The sequence below is a fragment of the Cydia splendana genome, chromosome Z (assembly GCF_910591565.1).
Source record: "Cydia splendana chromosome Z, ilCydSple1.2, whole genome shotgun sequence".
Lineage (NCBI taxonomy): Eukaryota > Metazoa > Arthropoda > Insecta > Lepidoptera > Tortricidae > Cydia > Cydia splendana.
This window is the reverse complement of record NC_085987.1, coordinates 9,638,061-9,659,886: the sequence shown is the minus strand read 5'-3', so window position 1 is coordinate 9,659,886 and position 21,826 is coordinate 9,638,061. Positions and strand designations below refer to the sequence as shown.

Genomic DNA, 21,826 nt, shown 5'->3' with positions numbered 1-21,826 from the left:
AATAATCTTCAAGAAATCGTTTCTTCAGCAAGTAAAAATTCAAATTTGAATTTAGGAAGGTGCAAAACCGCGCTACTTTTGCAGAAAAATGACATGAATGCAAGCTTATTTACATTCGCGGCTCGTGGCTCGGCTCGCGGCTCGTCTCGTGTTCGCCTTCAAAGATATAATATACCTAAAGACGGAGTCTAATCGAGCTGTCACTGTCGCTACTTGTGGCCTATTTTATAAAGCTACAAGTTACAATTTACAAGCGGAAGTCTCGTTCTAATAGATAGGGTTAGAAAGAGACTTCCGCTTGTAAATTGTAACTTGTAGCTTTATAAAATAGGCCATTGGTTTTTAGATCTATCTATGGGCTAGCAAGAGTCGTTTTCCGTTTCACGGAATATCAGCACATCTTTAACAATATTAGACGTGTAAAAAATACTTTGTCTTTACTGCCAAAAATGTTCCATGTAGTCGAAGCAGTTATGAAGTTGACCCAAAAAATTTTTATTAAGCTATGAGCTTCATCACATATGTTCCTTGAGTAATTCTAAGCATTTCAAGCCTGGGAGGCAATAAGAAATGTGCGTCTAGTCGGGGAGGGCGGGGTACAAAGATGGCCGCCACCCGTCATCTTTAAAAAAAATCTATTCTGGTCCTGGTGGCCACTAGAGTTTGGTATCTGACATGGTATGAGATTAATGAGAATAAATAATAAACCTGAATCTTAGGCTTTATTAAGCTAAAACAAAACGATAGGAAAATATTCAATGACAACTTCAAATTCATGACATTCTTCCCTCCTTAGTCCTGAACGTAGTCCGACAGATGGGAAGGGGGTCGTCGAGCTCGAGCCGAACGACGTGGCTCATTCGGAATTAAAGGGCTAGGAGTTGGCTCTGTGGTCACGTCTGGAGCTCCGACATTTTGGGTTGTTTCAGTCGCGGGGTCAGAGGGCCCAGCAATGGGATCTGCAAGTACTTTATTTCCATGGAATTCAAAATCATGATTTTCTTCATTCTCTACACCGTGTATAGGAGTAAGATCATTTGTGTTAGTCTCCGTTAGTGGCACTGCTCCCCTGGGAGCGAGGTGGCGATTCGAAACCAGCATCTCTTTTCCGTTTGATAATCTCACTGAACTATAGCTGGGATTTGCTTCTATTAAATCAACTTCTTCTACCAGAGGGTCGTACTTGCTTGCACGAATGATTTTTTTGAGGAGGACTTTGCCAGGCTGTAGCCATGCTGGCATAGATTGCCCCCACGAAGATCGTCGACAGTGGTTAAACATTCTCTCGTGCGGTGTCTTATTAGTCGAGGTGCAAAGTAAAGATCGGATGCTATGTAACGCTTGTGTCATCACAGTCTCCCACATGGTGATAGGCAAGTTTTTGGTTTTCAAAGCAAGGCGAATTGTTTGCCATAGAGTGCCATTCAGGCGTTCGACCTGTCCATTTCCTTGAGGATTGTAAGGTGAGGATCTGCTTGTGGACACGCCCTTAGAGTGTAAAAAGTCTTTCATTTCAGTGGACATAAAAGAAGTCCCTTGGTCCGTATGAATAGTTGCCGGGTATCCAAATACGGTTTCCGTGCTCATATCTGAGCAAGCATACGCAAAGGGAAATCTGGAGTATTCGTCTATGATTGTCAAAATATACTTGTTTCGCGTTGCTGATGGTATTGGCCCTTTGAAGTCCATAGATAATCTCTCGAAAGGAGCGGTAGCTTTTATTAAAGTCCCGGTTGATTTGTACATGCACATGTAGGGCATGATGATACGACTCTCTTTACATCATCACAGCTAAATGGTAAATTTTTAGACCTAATCCAGTGTGTTAGCCGAGCCACACCCGGATGACAAAGTGATTGATGTAATTCCTTTAGACGGTCATCGGTTAACGTTGCGCAGCAAACTTGCCTTGACAGAGCGTCTGCTACAGTGTTTTGACTTCCTGGACGATATTTGATGTCAAAAGTATAATTTGAAAGTTCTATTCTCCATCTTTGAATTTTATCATTCTTTATTTTACTGGCATGCCCTTGTAGCATATAAGCTACTTATTTTTGATCAGTTACGAGATAAAATGATCGTCCGAGTAAATAATGTCTCCATTTTTTAAGGCTTTCTATTATAGCGTAAGCTTCCTTCTCGATGATAGGGTATAGTTCTTCTCACTGTCGCTTAGAGATTTCGAAAAGAATGCCACAGGTCGGCCATTTTGTGTTAGCGAGGCTGCGATGGAATAATCTGATGCATCTGTTTCAACAGTAAAAGTTTCATCAGGATCGATAGCGGACAGCGTAGACTTAGATATAAGGCGTTTAATTTCTTCAAATGCAGCTGCTTGTCTGGAGTCCAAAGGGTATTTCTCTACTAGTGTTAGCGGGTGTAACTTATTTGAAAAGTCGGGCACCCATTTAGAGTAGTGTGAAAACAGTCCTATGGCTCGTTTTAGGGATGCTGAATCTACCCGATAGTCGTAAAATGAAGAATGTTATGAAAATTTCTTTTGCTTATTGTAAATTAAATACGCATCGAAAGCGATAGTTTTTATGCTCTAGTTATATTCTCATACTTAGATAATAGATTAGAACAGTTTTTTGTTATCATACGTGCGTCGTATTTGAGAAACGTTTCAAAAACTTTTTTAGAAATTTGTAACTAACTAACTAACTGTAACTAAGTAACTAACTGTCATGGAATCTAAGGTAACTAATTTAACCATCTTCCAAGGATCATAGCGTCATGAAAATTGGCAGCTGTATGTAGTTCTGATGACAATACAATAATATGGTACTGTCGAACTGATCTGATGATGGAGACAGGAGGTGGCCATAGGAACTCTCGACCTGTATGTAACTAACTGTAATGGAATCTAAGGTAACTAATTTAACCATCTTCCAAGGATCGTAGCGTCATGAAAATTGGCAGCTGTATGTAGTTCTGATGACAATACAATAATATGGTACTGTCGAACTGATCTGATGATGGAGACAGGAGGTGGCCATGGGAACTCTCTGTGATGAAACAACGCAACCTAATTGTGTTAGGGGTTTTTAGAATTGTCTCTATGAGTATTAGTTGTCTGTCGTAAGAAAAGTACAGTCAGCGATAAAAGCTTGTACCAAACATGAAATTTTTGCCAAAAACTTATCTTACAAAATGGTCGAGTATGAGTATCTGCTTATGTTTACTTTGTTAAATTTTATGGTTTCTAGTAAAATACTTTCTATATATTTTTATAAAACAATATAATGACCGCAGTATCCGGAACACAGACATAATTCTGTGTACTTTAATTTTCTTTTAATGCAGTTGCATCGTTTTTTGCAACCTGTCTTTCACCTACAACGAGTGAGCTCCAGGCACATACTTGCGACATCGGGTAAATCTGACCAAACAGGAGTTCATTCACTGTCTTCCATTCTCCAGCCTCGAGAAGAAGTACTCTGAAGCTTTTGGAGAGGCCTTAAGGCTTGTCCCCAGACATGGACTCCTTTACGCCCCGAAGTGCCGCGTTACGGACGCCCGAAGTGTGTGCTGGCGAAGAGCGGCTTCCGTTGGAGGGATATTTTTTAGCTATCTATCCCTCTTCGTAAACAGACATAGTCTGCATTCGTTGACTGTAGTACAAGGGCTTGAGCTGAAAAATAAAATCATGGAGTCATTCTTACGTCATTCGCTATAAAATAGATTGTAACTATTTTATATTAAAATAGGTACTTACACTGTATTCGTATCAAACTAGTTTATACTTACCGGTCGTACATTGTTATAATAAATTTCTGAATAAAAGTGTCCGCTTCTCCTAATGTTGCGTTCAACAATGCCTTGAATCCGCAAGTTGCATCAGGGTAGGCATTCCAGGCATCAAATGCACTCTTTTTACCTCTCCCATTAAAAGAAGACACTGTGTCGCATCCTGTCAAGGCATGGAAAATTGGCAGTACTTTCTGCTCTTTCTGGTCCTGTAAAATGTAGGAATACATTAGTTAGTATGCATTTACTGCGGAAATTTACACGTTTTCTTTACTAAGGGCATGGCAAACACGTACCGAGTGCATGGGCAATAGAGTGGCATGGAATACAAGTATGGTTTTTGCCTGTACCCATGTGGATCTACATCTCATCTAATTCCGGCAGCTTTTGAATACACGAGACTGCTACCAACATCACATCTGTATTTACAGTACGAATCATAACTTTTGTTGTATATCCTCGCACATAGGTCGGAAATCACGATTTAGGCCGCCAAAAATATTTTATTGCATTTTTGCGCTTTATATACGATTTCGAACTAAGAAAACATATTTTTAGATAATTACTGCTTCCAGTATGTTTGCAGTTTAGCATTTTAACAACTATTTTTGTACAATCGAATTTAAACTGTTGTGAGACATAATATCATTGAATAATTTTACGGTTTAGACTCACTTGTTTTTAGTCACTCGCGCGACTTGTTTCGGAGAGCCTAGGTCTCCTTTCTCAAGCACTGACAGTGCGAGCAGCGTTCACGACGGCCGTGTATCGCGTACTGTACTGTGCTATAACCGCGAAAATAGAAGTTCGCAAATTGCGGGCATTTTTCTCTGTCACTCCAATTACGCCTTCATTGGAGTAAAAGAGAAAGATCCCCGCAATTTGGGAATCACTGTTTTCGCGGTAGCCCCTCTGTATCGTGTACGCGATACACGGCCGTCGTGAACGCTGCTCGCCTTCTGCTCGCAGTGTCAGTGCTTGAGAAAGGAGACCTAGGCTCTCCGAAACAAGTCGCGCGAGTGACTAAAAACAAGTGAGTTTAAACCGTAAAAATATTCAATATTTTTTTACATTTCAAATATTTTGTTAACGATATACCGCGACCCACGTTCGACGTGTTGCCTTCCTGTCACTTACGTACGAATTCACAAGTGCGACAGAGAGGCAACACGTCGAACGTGGTTCGCGGTAGTCCCTCTGATATTTGGTGAAACAGAAAACGACTCTTGTAATGAGGAGGTACACTGAAAGGTTAGGACAGATGGCGCCCCATCAGCAACCGTCGTTGTTTACGATTTGTGACAAGTGTATGGTTGCGATTTTTTTACTAATACTTGCAATTTATCAAGAAAAATGTATGCATTTATGACTGTACGGGAACTGCAAACCGAGCTTCCAAGGAGAAATGCTACAGTTGGTGGAAAAAAAGGCTGATTTGATACAAAGATAATCACTTAATATATTTGAGGTTATCTTGTGTATTTTACCGTTTATTCAAATTTTCGAAGGTTCACCTGCAGTTTTTCCTCTTATATTACAAGTGTAACAAGTGTTCGATCGAAAACTTAACTTTGGTGTATACCTGGATCACCTGGATGTACAAGAAGGCGTTTCATATACGCCCGCTCTCGACACATCAGATAGGTACACAAAGTCGTGATGCGCATGGAGTACAGGATGTGTGGCCAAGCCATTATGCCCTAAATTATGTACTACTTCATTAAAACTTAGCTTACCTGTGTATTTACTCTTTCCAAAATATTTATCATCCTTAAAATGCAGCCTATAAAAACGGCATTTGTCATTTGCCTTAGTTTTTGATACTCAAGCTTTTTCTCACCGATTTATGCATATCGGGTCCTTGGTGAAAAAGGGAGGTCCTATATTTCCACAATTTGTCGCAGAATATTGGAGAATTATAAAGAAAAAGGAGAATGTTTACAATTTATTTGAAAAAATGTATGGGATTTGACAGTGAAAGCAACTGCATTATGGAGGCGCCACCTGTCGTGATAAAATGTCAGTTTGCCTCCTCATTAAGAGCCAAGTAGATCCACACTTGCTATCGAGCCCGAGGGCCCTAAAGAGTATCCCGCGTATGCGTTTCACGGAATATCAGCACATCTTTAACAATATTTGACATGTAAAAATATGGTTCATATGCAAAAATATTAAACATTGAACATTTTTGGCAGTTTTTTATATGTCAAATATTGTTATTTATAACTGTTCAAAAAAATTGTTAAAGATGTCCTGATATTCCGAGAAACGCAAAACGACTCTTGCTCGGACCCGACGCCAGCCCCGACATATCATGCCGTCCCTTTCTAATGTATGGCACTATCCCTTTCGGCTAATTAGGGTTGTCAATGGTCAAAATTCAAGTAATTATCTTTTCTGTGGTTGTGCACGCAAAAAGCACGCAAAGCAAATAAAGTTGGTCAAGCAGATCTTGTCAGTAGAAAAAGGCGGCAAATTTGAAAAATGTAGGCGCGAAGGGTTATCTTTTTCTACTGACAAGATTTGCTTGACCATCTATAATTGTATAGCCCGCTCCACACTCGTGCGCGTATCGCGGCGCGAAGCCGCTAACGCGAGTGTGGAGGCGGCTTATGGTTATGCATATACCATTTACATAATAAAATTCCATCCGCCTTTTCATTCCTTTAAGCCAATTAAGCCTTAAGGGACGGTTTTTGAAATGAAAACTATTCTGTCCTTCCCTGGGACACAAAATACATAAGAAATTTCATCTAAATCAGTTCAGCGGTTCAAGCGTGAAGACAGTCAGATAGACTAGGGCTATTATTATTAAAATTTTGCCAAGAAGTATAGGTACCTACCATAAAATAAATAAAAGAGACAAATACAGCTGGGAAATCTATTCTCTAATAACTTAACACATTCAGCGCCAAGAACCCGACTGTCGGGTACACTGTTCGTAGCGACTACACGCTCCATACGGCAAAGACGTGGCTACGCGCTACGAGCGTAACCCGTACCACTTAGTGGCAATGAATGTGTTAACAAAAAGAGATATCTTTAGTAGAACAATTTATAGGCACCCTGACAGATACTTTTTAAACGCAAACTGTAGAGATTTATGCCCATTTGTAAAAGTATTCCACAGAGGCAGATAATTTTGGTGCATTGTTTTATCCGGGCTACTTTTAATGCTGACGGTAATAGGTACCTACTATTAGAGTTAGACCAAGAAAAGTCTGCAGCGATTTTGATAGCCCACGCAGTGCAAATGTTATTTATACGTCATAATGTCATAGAAGTTTGACGTTTAAAATGACACTTGCACTGCGTGTGCTATCAAAATCGCTGCAGACTTTTCTTGGTCTAACTCTAGTCGAGTGTGCTTAAGGTGGGATCAGGCGGTTCATTTTGTGTTCATTTTCGTGTTTCATTATTCATTATTCATCTTTCACTCAAAGTGACACATGTGAACACAAAATGAACCAAAAGTGAAAAATGAAAAATAGTGAAATAATCCAACAGTGTTGGATATTTTCATTCGGCATCTTTCACTCGCACTCCGAATGAACAAAAAATGAACAGTGTGAACACAGAGTGAACGTTCATTCCGATTTTGCATATTTTTCTCGAATCCTGTGGGTAGTAGTACCTAGACTTCTTGGAAAAAGCAGGATATGGTATTTGTAGGTACTCCGTAAAAATATTCCAGAGTTCCAAAATAATCGGGACTAGCAAGGTATCGCAGTGTCGGTAAGCTAAGTACTTAGGTACGTATACTGCGGTGGTAGCACGGTCGCATTATTGTCGCCTGTTACCATATGCCTGTCACGTTCTAACAAGTGGGTAAGTGCGAAAGTGACGGGCATGGTTACGGGCTGACAGGCAATAGAAATGGATCCATGCTGCCACCGCTGATACAACTAATAGTAGAAGTTCTTCAAAATTACTTAAAATCCATCCCCAAATATATTTAAAACAAATCCGCAAATCATAGCAATACAATTCAGGATGAATATAGTCATTGAATAATAGCTAGTTTCCCCAATGTATTCGGAGCTCGTACCCACCACCGTCGACGTTTTCTTTGCTTTATGCTTGTTAACATCTTTATTAAATGATCACAAATAAAAATTAATCCAAGACGCACAACTTCATGCACAGACGCCATAGTGAAAGAAAATAAAAAGTGAATAATCTTAGCACCAGCACCGTGTGAACATGCAATGAAAGAAAAATTCACCATTCACTCAAGTGAACATTCATTCGAGTGAACCGTCTGATCCCACCTTTACGCCATAAAAAGGTCAACTACGGCGTTCTCTGAATAAAAGATTTCCTTTGGCAGAATTCATCTTTGTGTTCCTAAAATGTATTTAAAAAGTGGAGCCATCCAGATTTTTGATGCAGGTGGGGGGTTTTAAGCGTTGGCGACGTCCGAGGTTAATAATTGTTTAAGTTTAGGTTCTAAGTCAAGTTTAGTATCATTTTCAACTAAATCAAAGATGTAGACGTAGATTTCATCTAAATCGGTTCAGCGGTTATTGATTCCCCATACAATCCTACAACTTCCTTTTCACTTTTAAGATATTTTTTTTGGGATAAAAGCTATCCTATGTTTTTCCCCAAGACTCAAACTATCTCTATACCAAATTTGATCTAAATCGGTTCAGCGGTTATTGATTCCCCTTACAAATTTCCACCTCCCTTTTCACACCATTAAGGGATGATTTTTGAGGTTAAAAGTATCCTATGTTCTTCCCTGGGACTCAAACTATCTCTATACTAAATTTCAACTAAATTGGTTCAGCGGTTTAAGCGTGAAGAGGTATTTTTTGTAATATTTTATGTGTTTTTACTTCGGAATGGTGTCATTATGATATCATAAATGAATTCAGCATCCCCGATTTATACGAAAACGATACCAAACGTGGCGTAGTAGCTTATATGATAGGTATAGATATCAAGATAAAGTAGAGAGCTCGCCTCCCCATAAAAAAATTACCTACATCAAAAATCTTGGCGGCTCTACTTCTTAAATCCATTCTTGGGTTCTAAGGACCAATCCTGCCAAAGGGAAATTTTTGACCTACACTCTGGACTATACCCTTTGTCTGACTTTATGAGGTTTTGAAACAAACGTGTAGGTAAATTATAAAAAAATAAAAGGCAAAATATTTCTGTGAATATTACACAACAGTTTGCGCACTAGTTCTGAGGATTTTCGAGCTGAATAGTGAGGTGAGGGTGTCCGGCCCCCAACATCTGGCCTTGCGAGTATAATCCCTCGGATCTAGTGTTCACACTGTGGGTATATCACTGTATTTATTTAAATGACTGTAAAATTATATACCTATATTGTGTTATATGCACAAACTGACATAGGTAGGTAACTCAAATGACTGACTCAAAGGACTAGCTGAAAGTAAATTACCTATATATTATTGACAACCCCCTTATTCATAAAACTTTACGGGCCTGATTTAGTTAAATTATGTTTTATCCCCTTCTTACAAATACATAAGTCAAAATGACAGATAAAGACAAACGATTATTATAGCTAATCGAGATTGGTAGCGCGTTTATGAATAAGCGGGTACAGTCAAGGTCTAAGAACTCTAAGATATCAATATACACGCTATTGTCAAAAAATATGTAATATAAACGACTTTAAGTTGTCTTAGGTACCCACACTTAAATACGTCGTGTAGTTATTGGGATTCATTAAGAAACAAGAATGTACAGTCAGCTGCAGAGAGAGGTGACCCCGCTGCATAGAAATTTGTTATAATTAATGTTACTGTGTAATAAAAATATGATTTATTTCCGTTACACAACATTTTTGTCGGTAGTTCCAATTAATAAGGCCTTAAATGGGTACGTAAATTCTAAATCTTGTACCTTATTGACTGTACATTTTTTGCGTATTAGAATCGTCTTTTTTGTTGTAGCGGGCGTGCATTGAAAGATATTTCTTTGGCGAGTCGTTGGTTCTCTTCATCCCTGGCTCTGGCGGCGGCGGCGCGGAGGTCCTGAGGGCAAGCCGCCACCTCGTCGGCCGAGACACAGGTGGAGGTCAGCTCGTCGAAACCCGACTCGCCACCGCAGCTTAGCACGCGAGGACGGCCTTCGATGCAAATGAAATATTTCTGGCAGTTCGTGTCGGACCTGTGAAACATGAGGGTAGGTATTAATTCTGAAGAATAGGGCTCCAAATGAAAAATGAAAAATCTCTTAAAACGTAGGTATAAGTATAAATTGATGTCAGTCGGTAGAGCGTTCTGAATAGAACTTGAATCCACGGGCTTGCCACATTTTAAAGCCGTTACCATACCTATAGTTGAAGCGTACTTTACGGGTCATAAGCCAAGTTTTTTCAGAAATATTATAGGACAATTTTACACAGATCGACCTAGTCCACAGTAAGCTCAATAGGCTTGTGTTGTGGGCACTAGACGACGATATATCTAATACATAGGTATATAATACCAATAATACTTATATACGTAGAAAACAGCCTTAACTCAGAAACAAATATTTGTGTTAAACACACAAATAAATGCCCTTACCAGGATTCGAACCCGGGACCTCCTGCTTCGTAGGCAGGGTCACTACCGACTAGGCTAGCAGGCCGTTAAAGTTAGCTATTAAATATCGCTGTCCCAATATTACAGGGTTCTAACTATGTTACATTTTCAAGATAGTAGAAATTCGACTTAATGTCACTATGACAATGTTCAAATTTCAGTTCGATAAAAGTGAAACATAGAACCCTGTAATATTGGGCCAGCGATATGTAGATGTAGGTATACCTATACGTCTACCATCAGTTTTTACATTGACATATACGCTCACGTCTACGTAACTTACTTTCTATGCATCTCGCTTGTACTCGCATATTAGTGCAAGCGAGATGTACAGAAAGTAAATTACGTAGACGTGAGCGTTATGTCAATGTCAAAACTGATGGTAGAGGCTCTACTCATCAACGTTCAATGAAGTAACCGCTTTATTAGTTTTGCAAATTTTTGGGAAAAATCCTTATACTAATGTCCATCCATTCATAATTTTCATAATCTGTTTTTGATATTCTTAGGAATGATCTAAAAAGAGTTATTGTTGTAATGTAATTCAAATGTAAATTCTATATCTATATTATACATAGGTTACCTACATTTGATATACTTACCCTGTATACTTATTATGTTGTACATTAATGCAATGATTAAATAATAAATTGTTTACCTATCTATATTTCGAAATAGTACATTGTGATTTGTGATAGGTACAACTGTTCTACGTTGGTCATTAGTCCATTACTCACGAGGCGATATTGTGCCACAGTATAATAAATTGTGCGCGCGAGCTGTAAGCGAGCGCGCAATAAGACGGCCGATGTGTGTAATGACCAATGCACAAGCCCTCCACAGGCCTATTCGGATTTCGAGATAATCACAAGATCTTGAGACGATTTAGAGATCAACTAGATCTACATTAGATATCGACTAGATGTGACTTGGATATCTAAGTCATAACTTGTCGAAATCGTTCAAGAGGGCCTCTAGAATCGCGGAAACGTCAAATTTGACATATCTATCTTACAAATATCTTTAAATTATCCGTATCGTAACTTGTTGAAGTCTAGTAGAAATCTAATTCATTTTCCGAATCGAGCAGCCAGTCCTTGTTGTAAATCCTACACGACCAATTTAAGAAGGCTCCGTTTCCATACATATTATTATTAGCAATCTACGTTACCTACGTTAAAGTTACCTTCTTAAGTCAGATAGATTATCATTCCTTACCTAACAAGTGCTATAATATAATGAAAAATCACGCGTGTTTAATATCTAGGATTATGAGCCTATATAAAACGGTTCAATAACTTCCACGTTACGAGCAATTATGTTGTAAATAAAATTAACAATTTTGTAATGTACCTACATGTTGCCTACCACCAGAGATTACATAATAGTTCTTACTACTTACTACCTCGTATACCTATTTACCTAGTTGTAATAATAATAAAATAGGCATGATTAACGCAGCTATATCTAGAAAAAAATATACTTATACCTTATACCATATACATACCACTTCAAATGTAAATCGCGCACATAATCTTTGTGAGGATCTGAATATTTTATATTATTAGATATATCTACACCTCGGAATCAGAATGTCAAGGGTATACTCATCATTAATGTTTTGGTCGTCGCATCGAGATAGACCTCTGAGGCGCTCTGCGAGTCTTACACGCTGACTTTGACTTGTTTACTCTTATTATGTAAAACGGCTATTAGGGTCCCGCACCTATTATGTCGTAAAGTGACTCCATATTATAAGTTGTAAGCTACACTTGGTCGCACTAAATGTAGGTGAAGTAGCACACTTGAATTAAAAAAAGTGTAATTTGACCCCTTTTAAAATTGGCTTTTTAAATTCATTAATTTACATTACTCGTTCGTTGCTACCTTATGGTTATGTACAAATATGTACCAACTTTCAACCTAACCCTTTTAGTAGTTTCGGAGCAAATTGACTGTGACAGACGGATGGACAGCCAGACAGACGAGTGACACGAGTGATGCGATTCTATAAGGGTTCCGTTTTTTTAAAGTAGTTACAGGACCCTAAAAATTGGCTCAACAGAATACCTACAGTAACTGCTTCTTGAAATTAAAGTCCGTTAACAATAGGATAGGATATGTATAGATATAGATACAAATTCAGCGTTTCAGGAGGTGATGCCCATATTGTTTTGAAAGTTATTGGCATTATTGGCAACGCGTTGAGAAAGCAGGCAATGTACCTATATGTGCCTACCGACAATCCGCAAAATGCTCACATAATATGCCAGCTTATGCAAGGTGTTGGTATTTCTAACGAGGAATTACGTCACCAAGGTCGCGCTCTTCTGCTGACATTTAGCGGCTACCTGACCTGACACGGACTGTCCGGTCGACATTAGCAAATGCCAACCTGTTACGATGTTTTATGAACTACTAAACAAATTATACATACCTACCTACTTTTATTTTCTGACTATAGCTTGACACCTCGACCTTGTCTGCATCAAACCATGCTACGACTACAACTTAGTTCGCAATAAATATTTATTTACTAAGAATTAGAAAATAAATGCATACCTACCGTAAGCGCCCAACGGGACGAACAGGCGGACATAAAAAGCAACTTTAACAAGTTATTTTTTTATTAATAACTATGTCTGCCCGGGACTTCGTCTGCGTCATCTGCGTGGGACGACGAAAACTACCCTATATCCTTCCGCTGGCCTCAAACTACCCTATGTCCTTCCGCGGGCCTCAAACTACCCTATATCCTTCCGCTGGCCTCAAACTACCCTATATCCTTCCGCTGGCCTCAAACTACCCTATGTCCTTCCGCGGGCCTCAAACTCTCTATCTCCATACTAATTTCATTTAAATCGGTTCAGACAGACATACAGAGTTACTTTTGCGTTTATAATATTACCTAGTAGGGATAATTATGTTAGTGCTGAAACTTCTCAAATTAATTTTATCCTTAAAACGTTAACCACTCACATGCTTTTGCTTTTGGCTGTAGTTGCCGACAGCTGGCAACTACACCCTTATTTTATAATAATAATTGAGGTCACTGAAAAATATCAATCATGTGAGTGGTTAAGCGAGGTGTAGAGTAGCAAGAACTTGCATGGCTTGCATTCCTTGCATGTTACCTGTAGTATCTGTAGCCAGCAGGTGGGCCAAGTTCTTTAGATATTGGCACCTCTGGGCAGCGGAAGCCAAGGAAAGCTGAAATAACGTATTCATATTTGTTACTATTGCAAACTCAGTTCATAAGTTAGCGGCTCTACATAAGGACCATCGCCCACACTGTTAACTGTCCATCGGTGGACCTTAGATATTACAAAAGGGGCCCACTGATTAACAGTCCGCCGGACGGTATCGGCCTGTCAGTTAGAACAAAATTTTGACAGTTCCGAACAACTGACAGGCCGATACCGTCCGGCGGACTGTTAATCAGTGGGCCCCTTAAAGGCATAAGGTCCACCGATAGACATTTAAGACTGTTGCTGTTTTACCTACATATATAAAACCGTAAATGCAGATAGTGCTATAAAATGATAATAAGACGAATTATTAATGAAAGTAGTAGGGTACAAAAGGGACGTTGTGACAACATAATTTAAATGGTTCCATTCTGTAACGAAAGATGTCTATAAATTAATATCAATCAAACAAAAAGTCCTTATTGGTCTTTGGCTGTTGACCGCTACGTACGTCAGTAAGGTATATGTACCGTTGCTGTTGTTGTTGCTCAAAAAAGTTAATACTATAAAAATCATTCTAAATGTTTAACCCTTAAATGCATAGTGTTGCCAAATCTCTACAAAGCATTTAACAGCTCACAGATTTAAAAAAAAAGGCTTACGTTCTTGAACGCACCTTTATACCAAACGTCAAGTAGTAGGGTGATGATTTAAGGGTTAAATTTACGCAATATTTTTAATTTATAAAAATTACATTCGTTTTAAAACGAAAAATCGGAAAACTTGGAAAAATCCAGAAGTTGATAATTTTTAGTAAGTATGTGATTTTGAACGGTGTTTTCGGGGTTTGTAATTATTTTATACTTATTTAAAAACGATATCATAGGTATATCACAAATAGTGTACCTTTCTAAAGGTAGTAAAAGATTTCATATAATCTATTACTGAAAATTACATATTTACATAAATATGATTTAGCCAATTCAACTTCTAACACTGATTTCGCAGTGAAAATCGAAGTTATTTTTTTTTACTATTTTTCCTAGATTCGGCAAACAATTATGTGTTACATATAGTAGAAGAGCCGGCCGCAAATTTTCTAACCGACTTGATACCACGATGAAATGCACAATGGTTTCCCATAAAAGTGATGCTAAGACCGAATTCGATAGTCTGCCACGGCGGAACTTGCCGAAAGTACGAAAAAGAAGGCCACTTCCGGTGCGAAAAAAAGGGGCTGATTTAACCCATCTGATACCGAAATAATAGTAATGGCAGCAGTTAGAAATTTACATGTGGACACAGAAAAGCGAAGTCTGCCAGTATTTTTTTTGCCGGAAGTGCTTGGCAGACGCTCTCAAAGGTGGCCACCAGGACCCCTAATTTAACCCATCTGATACCACCATGAAACCAATTCCAGTCGGTAGGTATGAACCCTCATGTCAGGAATATATAAGTCTGCCAAGGCTTTTCCTGCCGAAACACCTTGGCAGACGAGATTATGTGAGCAAGGTAACCATCGGTTACCCTACACTAACCCATCTGATACCACCATGAAACCAATTCCAGTCGGTAGGTATGAACCCCCATTTTAGGAATACATAAGTCTGCCATGGTTTTTCCTGCCGAAACACCTTGGCAGACGAGATTATAAGCAAGCTGACCATCGGTTACCGTACACTAACCCATCTGATACCGCGATGAAACCAATTCCAGTCGGTAGGTATGAACCCTCATTTCAGGAATATATAAGTCTGCCAGGGCTTTTCCTGCCGAAACACCTTGGCAGACGAGATTATGTTAGCAAGGTGTACATCAGTTACCCTACATCAACCTATCTGATACCACCATGAAACCAATTCCTGTCGGTAGGTATGAACCCCCATTTCAGGAATATATAAGTCTGCCAAGGCTTTTCCTGCCGAAACACCTTGGCAGACGAGATTATAAGCAAGATGACCATCGGTTACCGTATACTAACCCATCTGATACCACCATGAAACCAATTCCAGTCGGTAGGTATGAACCCTCATTTTAGGAATATATTAGTCTGCCAAGGCCTTTCCTGCCGAAACACCTTGGCAGACGAGATTATGTTAGCAAGATGTACATCAGTTACATGAAACCAATTCCAGACAGTAGGTATGAACCCGCATTTCAGGAATATATAAGTATGCCAAGGCCTTGGCAGACTTGACTTGGCAGACTGGTCTTGTCAAACAAGGTATCAGATGGGTAAGACCTAGCCTTGGCAGACTTATATATTCCTGAAATGCGGGTTCATACCTACTGACTGGAATTGGTTTCATGTAACTGATGTACATCTTGTTAACATAATCTCGTCTGCCAAGGTGTTTCGGCAGGAAAGGCCTTGGTAGACTTATATATTCCTGAAATGAGGGTTCATACCTACCGACTGGAATTGGTTTCATGGTGGTATCAGATGGGTTAATGTACGGTAACCGATAGTCATCTTGCTTATAATCTCGTCTGCCAAGGTGTTTCGGCAGGAAAAACCATGGCAGACTTATGTATTCCTAAAATGGGGGTTCATACCTACCGACTGGAATTGGTTTCATGGTGGTATCAGATGGGTTAGTGTAGGGTAACCGATGGTTACCTTGCTCACATAATCTCGTCTGCCAAGGTGTTTCGGCAGGAAAAGCCTTGGCAGACTTATATATTCCTGACATGAGGGTTCATACCTACCGACTGGAATTGGTTTCATGGTGGTATCAGATGGGTTAAATTAGGGGTCCTGGTGGCCACCTTTGAGAGCGTCTCCCAAGCACTTCCGGCAAAAAAAATACTGGCAGACTTCGCTTTTCTGTGTCTACATGTAAATTTCTAACTGCTGCCATTACTATTATTTCGGTATCAGATGGGTTAAATCAGCCCCCTTTTTTCGCACCGGAAGTGGCCTTCTTTTTCGTACTTTCGGCAAGTTCCGCCGTGGCAGACTATCGAATTCGGTCTTAGCATCACTTTTATGGGAAACCATTGTGCATTTCATCGTGGTATCAAGTCGGTTAGAAAATTTGCGGCCGGCTCTTCTACTAATATATTAATATCGGGCCAAAAGAAAAAATCATGCATTTAAGGGTTAAACTTTTAACTGAGATAAAACGATTTCATATAGGTACTTAGGTACTTTCACTTTCGGGTATACGAAAAATATTGATAAATTAGTATTTTTTAAAGTCTTAACCATATTGGGACGTTTACCTTACTTCCCCTTTTACATATATATTTTTTATTTTAAAATTCTGTGCGACAATCTTACACAAATCGAGGCTAGGCAACGATTTACATATGATATGATAAATAAATATCTGTAACTACATATTTATATATATACCTATGTATGTGTGAATCAGACAGATACTTGGTGTCCACGATTAGCCCGATTAAAGCTCTTAAGTAAATAATTTGTAACATAATGTTCGCAATCGCATTGTAAATTACCTTCGGCGTCACAATCGGCGACTTCATCAGGCCATTCGCAGCGGTAGCTCTCCGAGCTGAACGCAAGTCCCTCGGGGCACGTGAAGTCATAGCCTACACCATTCACACAGGTCCTGAAACCACTGCAGTTCCTCGCATCACCCAACTTGAAGTATCCAAACTGATGGGGACAGTCCTCCGTCGGTTGAGCAGGCTCTATAAACACACAAAAACTTCGTCTTGTATCTGGGGGGCTACCGCGAAAACCGAAATTCGCAAATTGCGGGGATCTTTTTCTTTTACTCCAATTAAACTGTAATTAGAGTGACAGAGACAGATGCCCGCAATTTGCGAACTTCGATTTTCGCGGTTATAGCCCTGAGACGTTCCTACGATTTTTATGTAGGTAATTACATATGCAATCGCATAGCAGAAAAGGCATAAGTATCAATGTATACAACTAGATGAGTGTAATTATTTTAACACTCAAAGGTACAGCAGCAATATTGATAACATACATAACATTTTACAAATTATTGTCTCGATAACGCCATGGCAATATAATAAAGTTAAAATGGTTGCAAAACTTCTACAAAGCATTAGTCATGCGACGAGGAAACCAAAGTTTAAAATATTGTGTAGACGTCTTGCACATACATAAGTAGGTATTACGCACGCTGAGAATTGACCATAGATATAGTAATAATCTGTCTGTACTCACGCAAAGCTGAACGTTCAAGGCATTGAACCTCATTGGGGTATTGACAAGGATAAGTTGTGAAGAGCACGTTAGCATTGAACAGCAAACCGTCTGGGCAGGTCTTTTCTTCGGCTGTTCCGTTCTGAAAATTGGTGTTATGATGAGAAAGCCATTTATCAGTCTAACATAGCATTTTACGTACAGAGTACAGACTAATGGACAAGTTGCATAAAGTTTTGAAAATTACGACTTCGGGAAATTTATACAAGCCCTTTTTTATGCCCAAAACTTGTACGACGAAAATTACTAGTTCAACTTTTAGCGTATATTCCTAAAAAAATGATTGATACGCACCAAAAATTCAATTAGTTCATTTACTCAAATCATGACCAAAAGTTGGACCGTTTTGAACAAAACAGATATAGATTACTATAAGATTAACGTTTTTACTTGATTTTATTATTAGTAATATTGCTTTATTTAGGCAATCGAAGCCATGAGTTTCTATGAAACGTTGTCTTTAAATACCATAACTACTATAAGACAAATGGTCTTGTTACATTTCTATACTGGAGGATACCATTTATACATATTGGTTCAACTATAGGACCAAATTGTTCATCTTCTGGGCAAATTGGCCTTATGTGGCAGTTAATTTTTTTTTATAAAAATACTGAATAATGATAAGATAGTTCGGAGTCTTTTATTCTCAATTTAATTAGATGTTGAAGTTACTGGAAACGCGTTCTAACAAATATAAAAAAATCTAAAGTTGGGGTAGTCGCGTCATCTATTGGTTCCACTACCCTAGTATAACATTGTATTTAGGGATTGCAAACCGGATTGATTTGACCAATCCGGCCGGATCCGGCCGGATTTTGCCACAATCCGGCCGGATCCGGCCGGACCGGATCCGGTTAGGTATAAGGATATGAAAGTTAATTAAATTACATATTTTTCAAGTTTTATGCGTTATACGAGGAAAAAAGTGTCATATCATGTCAATCTCAAATAAAATTTAAAATCTAAGTCATTTATTAATTTTATTATATGTAAATTCACATGCATTCTGATCAAATTTACGTTTACAATAAAATTATAAATTTGATTAGATTCCAAAGCCTGTTAATGGGATAATTATGGGATGGGAATTGGAACTTTTTGAAAGGACAAGTTTTCGTAACTGTTCTAGGATGGAATTATTTGTAACGCTGACATCCATTCTAGTAACTAAACATATTTTACTTTTAATCAAAATTATATGAAATGCGCTCCAATATTATCTTGCTTTCATTTATTATCCGTGGAAATAGTTTTATAGCCTAAATCACAAATAAAGAAATAATTCATGAATAAATATTTGGGGACAATCTTATACAGATCGACCTACTCGTAGCCCCAAACCAAGCAAAGCTTGTACACGTATAGTATATTGATAAATACATGCTTATTGTATACATAGAAAACACCCATGACTCGGGAACAAATATCTGTGTTCATCACACAAATAAATACCTTTACCGGGATTCAAACCCAGGACCATCGGCTTCATAGGCAGAGTCACTGAATGGTCACTAGTCACACTAGTGTCACTACCCACTAGGCCAGACCGGTCGTTACAAATGCCTTCCATGACATATCGTCATCCTTTAATTTGTACTTATAAGTATTTAAGTAATCGTCGTATCGTGCCATTCGTGCCACCCACATGAAAGAAGAGGAAATCCTCTTCTGTTCTCAATCATCATCATATTAAATAACTTCTTATTTTACTAAATCTTGACTTTTTCATTCGTTCTTTATTCTGTTTAACTTCTTTCTTCCATCCGTCGCCTTTATCTCACCTAAAACGCACAGTGGGTGCTGTGTGCGCTCTTTTTTTCTATTTTCTCGGATCCGGTCCGGATCCGGTGATTTTAACCGGATCCGGTAGCTCCTAAAATGTGCCGGATCCGGCCGGATTACCGGATCCGCCGGACCGGATTGCAATCCCTAATTGTATTATGAGATTCATGAGTCTCAACTTACTATGCACTCAATGTATCGATCACAGCTCCCAGACACAGGATAGCGTTCATTCAACTCCCTGCAGGAGCCAGCACTAGTCCTGGCTGGTTGCTGCTGGAATTGATTGCTCCGAGGGCTTACGGTGGTTTGCTTCTGTTGGAACCCAGATTGGCGGCCAAAGGCCGACTGGCTTTGACCTCCGAAACTACTAAACGCGCTGGCCTGAGATTGGGTGCCTGTGTTCCCGAAGTTTCCAAAAGCGCTTGGCTGTGCCTGGACGCGCGAATTTCCGAAAGCATTTGAACTCCGTCCACTGTTAAAACTGCTGAATTGAGCTTGCGCTGCAACAAAAATATGTCTTATAAAGACCTCTGAATATATTCTTCGCGATTCAAAATTGAGAGTTTTAATGCATGGTGCTTGTGTGTCAGCCATGCAATACCCTACCTAAATCCCGTCACGTCTAATATAAAGAAAATACTTTACGATAATTGTGCATCAACCATAAACATGATGTATTAATTTATCATTTTTAATTAGGCCATAACTATTATGGGACCGTAGAGGCTAGTTTAAGTTTTACATTTAAGCTAGTTATTAATTTCTTTTAGTAATACCACTGTATATATATCTTGTTTGTAAATAAATGGTTTTCATATTTTTTAACATTATATAGAGAATATTCACAGTAAAAAATAACCATAAACACATATTTATGCATTAAACCACCAAGCGTTAAATTACAAACCACAATTCTACTTGTAAGACTGTAAGACGTTGTGAATCCCAAGGGTCATTCAGAGATCTTTAATTACGGTCATTGTTAACAGTCTCGTTAATGGCAGAGATTCATTAGATCCAGTGAATTAATAAATTTTAATAATCATTGTCTTTGTAACGCTATCTCACATTAAGACATGAATTCCAATTTTATTCAGTACCTAGACCTACTACTCAGTAATTTAGTTACAACAAATAAATATTTAAACAACACTTATAGGTAGTTACTTATTTAAACTAAATATAAAATACCTCCCCATAGCTACCCGCTTCCGGAATGGTGCCTATATAGGACGCTGGCGGCGTTGCTCCTTTGAATTTACTTATTTATTGCAACATTCATATTTTTAAGAAATTAAATCGTCCATAGTTACGGCCTTAATTCCTGAAACATACGTGCGCGGGGTTTTTAGTTTGGTTCGTTCGTTTCGTCGTAAAACTAGCCTCTATGTTCCAATAATAATTACGGCCTGATTAAAATGATAAACTAATACATCATTTATAATTATTTCAATATTTACGTATAAGTATGTTACAAAAAAATATGTTTAGAAAATTGCACGATATTAGACTCAACTTAAATAGGAAGATGAATTGAATTGGAGCTAATCGAGGAAACAAGTTACGTATTAAAAAAAAAATTATAAGTGACCGATTTTCAACACTATATCATCGGTATATTCGATTCGGTGGACACATTCAGTGCTTGTACCATTCTTTATAAAAACAAAAATAAGCAGTGCACTTACCAAATGCGCAAGCGCTTAAAAAACACACTAGAGTCTTCATCGCGTACGTTCAGCTCAATGGTGCTGCGTCGTATGAGTGGCGATCCGGAGACCCAAAGAGTCTCAACCTTGGGGACATGGACAGACCGATTGCCACACGACCTCATCTCGCGCACCGCACCCTGTTTTACGAAAACAACGAGTTGTGAGTTGTGATGAAGGTGACGCGTGTCCTGCATGTTAGGAAACACGATTTTGCGTAGCCATGGATATTGTGTACTACTTATTCCTTTTACGAGTTTGGAAGCAGACCTTAATAAACAAAGGGCCTCCCTGTCAAACTTACGTACGAATTTACAAGTGCGACAGAGAGGCAACACGTCCAACGTGGTTCGCGGTAGGCCCTCTGAGCACTCTCAAATCAAGTAGGTAGGTACTAATAAAAATAAAACAGCTTGACCTTCTTTTTGTTTTTGACCTAAAGGACTCGCATCCAGGCCATAATTGTTAAAAAAATGTTTATTTTGGGTTACATCCATACTAATATTATAAAGGCGAAAGTGTGTCTGTCTGTCTATTACCTCTTCACGCTTAAGCCGCTGAACCGATTTAGTTGAAATTTGGTATAGAGATAGTTTGAGTCCCATTGCGTCCCAGGGG

General features: G+C 38.8%; 1 protein-coding gene across 1 annotated transcript; it reads right to left on the bottom strand.

The window, feature by feature from the left end:
* Nucleotides 1-9,009: 9,009 nt before the first annotated feature.
* On the bottom strand, nucleotides 9,010-21,344 carry LOC134805128 (protein obstructor-E-like). The gene is made up of 6 exons (XM_063778428.1): nucleotides 21,188-21,344; nucleotides 19,680-19,999; nucleotides 17,673-17,793; nucleotides 16,973-17,167; nucleotides 13,454-13,529; nucleotides 9,010-9,900 (listed from the first exon to the last, which is right to left on the bottom strand). Exons 1-6 carry the CDS (start codon nucleotides 21,225-21,227, stop codon nucleotides 9,660-9,662), a joined length of 993 nt encoding a protein of 330 aa, XP_063634498.1. The 5' UTR covers nucleotides 21,228-21,344; the 3' UTR covers nucleotides 9,010-9,659.
* Nucleotides 21,345-21,826: the final 482 nt, after the last annotated feature.